Here is a 6,908-nt window from a genome sequence, read left to right on the forward strand (position 1 = left end):
AACACACAATCTGACCCTTTTAACGTAACACACCTAATCTGACGCACCCCTGCACTATGTACATATATCTGAATCTCCCCTTAAGAAGGGCCCCGCCTTACGTCACAGTGCTCCCACAGGCAGAGGAAGCCATCCTGGACCTCCGGCACAATGTTGCGGTTCTGGAGACCCACAGAGCAGGCACCCATGTCTGGATGGCCTTTAAGTATGACCAACCCCCACTGCTTTAGCTTGGTATGGTAGCAGTGGAAGAACACGTGTCTCAGTAGCTCCCCATCCCACTCCACCGAGCAGAACCCACAGTCCCGCCACAGGCAGCTATGCACGTCATCTACAAAGAGCCGCAGACGGGTGGCAATAAGAAGCCAGCAGCGATGACAACGCCGACTCAAAGTTTGATTCTGCATTAAAGTCTATGCACCTGGTATATCCGGGTTGTCACTTTCCACGGGGGTCGCCTTGTAATGCTTTTCCACGTGTTGACAGAACTCCTGCATCCCGTCGAACGTCTCCTGACACGAGCCCCACTCGCAAGCCAGCTCCACTGCGAATTCCTCTCTGCGTGGAGCGCGCTTGCCCGAAGGGGCCATCACGCAAGTCTATCTGAACTGTTAATCTTGTACAAACCTCCCAAACACACAAGGTAACGAGCCAACGTAGCTAGGTTAGCTAAGCTAACCTAGCATACCTCACGACTATCTGTAATGTTTATGGCACATAGCTACCTAAATATTAAGAATAGTCTCATAGAAAAATATTTTTATTAGTTAGAAAGTTGTTTATATTTAATCAAATTCTTTTTAATAGGTAACACTGATTTTTCCAGTGATTGAAAGCGGTCCCTTGTCCTACAGAAATGGCTAGTAAGATAGCTATGTGCTAGCTACCTAGCTAGTTAGCATAATAATCAAGAAGTTGTCTTAAGTGTATTGGCTGGTGGCAACTTTTTGGCGTTTAAGGTATTCATTTAATGAGATTACTATCCACTGTGATCATTTTCAGTGTTATGCATTTAAATGTTTTAAATCCTACAAAAGTAACCCACCTGACGCGACTACTTTTGACATTTCCTTACTCTTTCCCACACAAAAAACAAACGAATCACTCACATCCCGCCCCCTGAAATCCGAGCCAATCGGAGTGTCCTTGCTTAGTCCGTTCAAAATATATTTCCTCCGGCTATGCATGTCCTCCCAAGTGTTCCGTTTCCTATTATAGCACACCAGCTGCCCAGCAGTTCTTCATAGGCTAGCTACATTTCCCATCTCCATGCTGAGGAAGAGTCTGCCTCTGGATATTAGACTCGGTGTGTCTTAGGATCAGTTAAAAAAAAAACAACAACTAAAAACCTATTGGTGTAAAGCCATTGAGGCTGGGACAAAGGCACTTTTGTTCATGTCACTGTGTCTGTGTATGGTCCATGTATGGCTGTATGGTCTGTGTTTTTATGTATTTTATTCATTATTATATTATGTTCATTATAAAGCAACTTGATAACAAAGCAATTACACCTTTTAGCTTTGCTTGGAAAGGTGCTACATAAGTAATGGTTTACTTATTTATTTACAAATTTTATGGAGATAAACAACAATAAATAGAGCATCTTTAATCTAACCAGCATCTCAAAGCCCAGATTGTGCATTTTAGATTTAACAAAAAAAAACAAAACATGCCACTTTCTCCCAAAGGAGTTATCTATTAATTTTACTACAATGAAGCAAAGTAAGTACACCTTCATAATATATTTATGGCACATTTAAGCATGCAATATGCAAGAACTATACAGCAGTGAAATAAAAGGATGACAACACTAACTTTATTTTAAAAACATTTTATTTCTAACTTAGCTCTCTGTTAGGAGAGCATATATAAACAATAATTTGACACATATTTTGTGCAGTGTCAAACTGATGCATGTCCATGAAAGACAGATTCAGTGTTACATTGAATAAAGAAATCTAATTTTATATATGACTTTGTCATACCTGAATTTAGCAATGGGAAGTAACAGTAGTTTTTAAAAATTAGATCTTGTACTTTTATTTAGGTACAATATGAATGAAATATCCAACTTGTAATGCCTGTTATACTTTAGATATTCTGTAACATAATGAAGGGGAATAAGGATGTAAAAGAAATTACTTCAGTAAGACAGTAAAGCCAATGTAATTTTACTTCAGTGTCTTTACTATGTTGTTACTATTTAATTTTCCTATGTTTTTCCTCTTTCATTCAAATACTCTTACTCTTAGCAGGCGTTTTCTCTCTGAAACAGCAGTGGTTTCAATTGAATGTATTCTTTCAATATTCTTTCTACCACAGCTAGTAATCTTTAAACTAAGCAGCTTTGGTAGCCATTATTCTATTGTATCACAATTACAATCAGTTTTAATTTGCATGGTGCCTATTATGTCCAAGAAAACGGTGAATCTCTAATCACACCGTGATGCCAAAAGGTTTTTAACGTGCACCTTCACATCATCCAAGCGTAAACACAGTAGTTGAATTGTACACTTTTGGAAACAGATCCCTATGCAAATGGTAAAGAAGAGGCAGATTTGCAACCATCCCAACTGTTAGAACTAGATTAACATTGTTTCAGGATGGGAAATTTCTGAGGGAATCTGTTGCTCATACATATCCATTTTACAGAGGGACTACACATCATAGAACAGTCGAACCAAATGGTACCGGATTCCAAAGGCGATCACGCTGCCCAACACCTGTGGGAGAGAGGCATGTTACCCAACCAAAAACGTAACACTTCAATTCAACCAGAACACCACAGCAAAAGCGAGAAGTTGAACATACAATGGCTCGAGCATGTGCCTTCACCTGTATTAATAGCATAACGGCTGTGAGGTTTCTCTCGTGTGTGGGCCCCAGTATCTTTAGCACTAGGTTAATTAGGGTCATGTTGCTGCACTCAATAAACTCATCATCTCCCTCCTGGCCCCTGCGCACATCCAGCAGCCATAAAGTTTCCGCCACCTGCAGGAAAATAAAATAACTGCATCTTATTTCAATTTGGTTGTACTCTAGAACACACTGAATGTCAAGGTAAAAGGCAATTGTTTTAAAACCAAGTCAGCTATTTCACACATTTTCTTGTAGGAAAAAAGGAAAAAAATCAAGTAAATTCATGTCCTCTTGTACTGTACCTTCAGCACGAGCTGTCCTAACTTGCCAAGGTCTTTCTGTTTAAACTTGGAATAGCTCATCCCAAGCTTTCCAGTGTCTGGCTGCAATCTGCACCCATCAGATTCACACAGATTTGTCACACTGGTGGCGCATAACTTCAACACAGTCAGACTGAATGAAATTAAACGACTCGAACCACGTATTCCGTCTGAACAGGCAGCAGACAGCCGTTCCCTCGATCAGCTTTGCAGTGACAATGGCCAAAAAGCAAACAGGCCATCATGAATGTTAAAAAAGAAAAAGAAGCACCTTACCTGGGCAGGCGGTGCCTGGGGCAAGGGACCACATGGAAGAGCTGGGGGAGGGAGTAGATGAAGTTCACCACCTGGGGGATGAAGAAGAGCAGCATGGTCTTGCTGAAGTGGCCAAGGATGCCGACCACGGCAAACGTCATCCCAGCAAAGTAACAGAATGTGTCCCCCACAAACACAGAGGACGGGTACCTGAGGAACAGGCAAAACAGCATTACAGCTGTCATTAGGAGGCGCCTTGCTGCTGACCCAAGACCCAACTTTTGTGATGCTCCCTAAAAGTTTAGACGAGGACATGGTATCATAACTTTTCCATCCTGTCTAGCCATTCTAGAACAAACAGACATGCATGAAGTTGAGGCTTAATGTTTTTTTGTTTTTTTTAAGACTTCAGTGAGGTTTAAAGAAAAACATCCTCATGAGCTTACATGTGACAAGAAAAGGCATGGAACAAACCAGTTGTGGTAGAAGAGGGCCAAGGTTGTGAAAAAGAATGGGATCATGAAGTACAAAGAGAAAACGTGGTCATCCCCATAGTCTCCTGCAATGGAAAAGTGCATGTTAGTTCAACTTGTGCAAAGGGCAAAGTTTTATTAAATTCCATGATGACGTGACTGAGGAGAAGCACATACACATACAACCTCTTGAGGTTTTTTGATTGAGGAACAAATAACAGTAAAGAGAGCATGCTTTTCCTATTGCAGTAGGGCTTTCACATTAAAAGCTAAATCTAAAGATAATATGACATTGGGGAACACTTCGGAGAATTTCACACCATCAAATAATTTGTTTCCCCCTGGGTCTGTACTAATTTTATAATATATTCTGGAAGCCCAAAAGCCTCCCAAGAGGGATTTGGGTCTTAAGGATACAAAGTGATTTATGATCTTAAAAAAGAACCTCTACTCACCATTGAGCTCCAGTATGTTGAAGATGATGATGGAGGCAGAGATGAAGAGGGCCTGCCCAGACTCGATGCCATTGATGCCAGCTAGGATGTTGATGGCATTCGTGCAGAACACAGCCAGCATTCCCATGTATACATAATAAAGAATACCTGGAAGGACACAACAAATGCAAATACTTTAATGAAGCGATGCAAAAAAAAAAAAAAAAAAGACATGGTGATCAAAGCTTGCAACTCTTCCAGAATATCAAAAGGTCCCCCGTACACAATCCAAGCTAATGGTCTTTAGGCTCTATCATTCATAGCTCAAATGTTTAAGCCATTGTTGGTGGCCTGGATCAATTTACCCAGGTCCAGATGCATCCCGAGCAGGGCCCGGAAGGGCTTGGGCACCACTATGACGGTGTTGCCGAAGTTGGTGAAGTACACCATGAGGAGGGGCAGTGAGGCCATGGTAGGCAGCAACAGCTTGTGTCTCCAGCGCAGGTTGAGCACGTCATCGGCGAAGCCCAGGAAGATCATGCAGCAGATGGCCAGCAGCGCACCTATCAGCTGCACGAACTGAATCGCAGAACACAGTTGAGACCGTGCTGCAGAACATGCAAAGCTTTGTGTACTGTGAAAGAATCTGTAGTGTAAAAGGCAATAAAGGTGTAAGGGGTAAGTAAACATCCGTGGGAAAACCACATTGTTCGGAATTAAGCACGCACTGGTTTAGGGCTGGTGATAAATTTGGGATTTTTTGAGTTTATGTTACAAAGGCATGGCCACTTGCTTGTCCTCTTACCTCATTGTGAGGGAAGCGCTGACATTGCTCTCCAACAAAGCAGCTGAGGAAAGGCACGGGGATGAAGAGGAAGAGGATGATGAGGAAGACCGTGCCACTGATCACACCTTGCGATTCGGGCCTGATATGGTCGAAAATATCGAATTAGGATCTTTAGCCACATTTATGTTAACACACGTAATATGATCGTAGCAAAGTTTAAGATAGATAGCAGAGTAATATGAAGTCAAAAGAATAAGACTCACACTTCCTTTTTTGTGGTTTTGTTCATGTCCAGGCCATATAATCTGGCAGATATGAAATGTTGTTTGAAGGCTGGAATGAGTTTGGCCGTTGCAATACACCCAAGAGCAGACATGCAACAGTTGATGATGATCGGCAGAGTAGGTATAGGAGACATGATTTAATTCTTTATTTATTTTCCTAATTTAACTACAATGTATCTACTATTTAATGTAATACAGCTGCACGACCTGGCCCGTTTGAGCTCGCTCGCTCACTCCAATCTTGTAGGAAGTCAACTAATAGCCTCAAAGGTTCCTAGATAACATATGAACAGGAACAGTTGTTCCTTAGCTAGCCAACTGAAAACTTTGTCCGTTTCCAGACTGCTTGTGGTTCTAGTCGCTTATCTCTCGCTCTGCCGAGTCAACCTGACGCTATTCGTGCTGCGGGGCATAGAAAGCCTCCTCACTCCCCTGTCTGTCAAAATTAATCAGTCTATTGATTTAGCAAGTTTAGTTATGCTAGCAAAATAAGAAAGTAAAGCAGTTAATTCTGAAGACATCTTAGCTGGCATGTTAACAAAGAAGCATAAGGTTAGATAAAACGGTTTTTGTTTGATTCCACGACACTTCTGTCATGTTTTTTTTCTTTTCTGTCCAAGTTATAACCTAACTGCACAACAATGAATGACAGCTTTAACGCTAACTAGCTAATTTAGCCGGCAAGCTAGTTAAACATCCAAGCTTACTGTTGCCAAATATTCCTGTTTAAAGACGGTACATCGCTAAATTACGAGGCAGTCTATAAACCTGAGCGACACATGCATGCTAAAACAGTAAATCCAGCGCTTAGAGAATTAGGTATTGTCTACTAAATTTTACAGCATGGTCAATGTTTCCAGCCGAGCTGCGGGACAGCGCAAAATCTCCAGGTCTACTTCCGTCAACATGAACTTACGTCTAAGACACTGAATGGTCTGACTTTAAAATTTCTTATTTGGTGGCGCTGACCAAGTTTAACAGAGACTCAGAGAAAGAGTATGCGAATTACCTATTATGTATTATGAGATTTTATTTATATATTATATTTAAGTAATCGACTTAAATATAAACACAGAGCAATTAAACATTTTCATTACCAGATTAATCGCAGTCGAATTTAATAGAATAAACGTAAACGGAACTCGAGGAGCTTGGAATTTGGGGTGCATTGAAGTTACGTACGAGTAAGGAAACATTTATGAATACGTTTTGAATTTAAATTAAACTTTATGGAAACACGCTCTTTATTTTTGTCCTAATATTCGTTCTAGACATACACAACACAATCAGTTAAATGGAGCGTTCAGCTTCTAGGAGTTGCACATCTTACATGACTTACTGCTAGCTAAATTTCTTTCTTTCAGAGGCGTCGCTCTAGCGACTGTATTCCAAACTCCTTGCTCACGTTGACGCATACAGCTGCAAAAAATACACGTTTATCAATAATAAATGAAATTAATCAATTTCATGTATCGTTTGCTTTCTTATTTCCAGCG

The 6,908-nt window shown here is 40.9% G+C and overlaps 2 protein-coding genes across 3 annotated transcripts in view; both read right to left on the minus strand.

Annotated features, from left to right (window-relative positions):
- Nucleotides 1-1,193, minus strand: part of hinfp (histone H4 transcription factor) — a 7,546-nt gene extending 6,353 nt beyond the window's left edge. Inside the window, exons 1-2 of the mRNA XM_026998547.3 lie at nucleotides 422-1,193; nucleotides 102-331 (exon numbers count right to left, since the gene is read on the minus strand). Of these exons, the coding sequence (XP_026854348.2) occupies nucleotides 102-331; nucleotides 422-590 (399 nt within the window). The 5' untranslated portion in view covers nucleotides 591-1,193. The remainder of the gene's footprint in view (nucleotides 1-101; nucleotides 332-421) is intronic.
- A 622-nt stretch (nucleotides 1,194-1,815) lies between these two features.
- dpagt1 (dolichyl-phosphate (UDP-N-acetylglucosamine) N-acetylglucosaminephosphotransferase 1 (GlcNAc-1-P transferase)) lies at nucleotides 1,816-6,313 on the minus strand. Of its 2 annotated transcripts, XM_026998398.3 has the most exons (9): nucleotides 5,392-6,313; nucleotides 5,147-5,267; nucleotides 4,707-4,920; nucleotides 4,363-4,509; nucleotides 3,909-3,993; nucleotides 3,456-3,644; nucleotides 3,162-3,249; nucleotides 2,836-2,991; nucleotides 1,816-2,723 (listed from the first exon to the last, which is right to left on the minus strand). In XM_026998398.3, exons 1-9 carry the CDS (start codon nucleotides 5,544-5,546, stop codon nucleotides 2,658-2,660), a joined length of 1,221 nt encoding a protein of 406 aa, XP_026854199.2. In that variant the 5' UTR covers nucleotides 5,547-6,313; the 3' UTR covers nucleotides 1,816-2,657. The 2 variants fall into 2 exon arrangements, with proteins under 2 accessions (XP_026854199.2, XP_081575974.1); XM_081719848.1 differs by lacking the exon at nucleotides 5,392-6,313 and having other exon boundaries at nucleotides 4,707-4,987.
- Between the last annotated feature and the right edge of the window lie 595 nt (nucleotides 6,314-6,908).

This window comes from Electrophorus electricus, chromosome 8 (genome assembly GCF_041902795.1).
Source record: "Electrophorus electricus isolate QZ-2024a chromosome 8, ASM4190279v1, whole genome shotgun sequence".
NCBI classification, from domain to species: Eukaryota; Metazoa; Chordata; class Actinopteri; order Gymnotiformes; family Gymnotidae; genus Electrophorus; species Electrophorus electricus.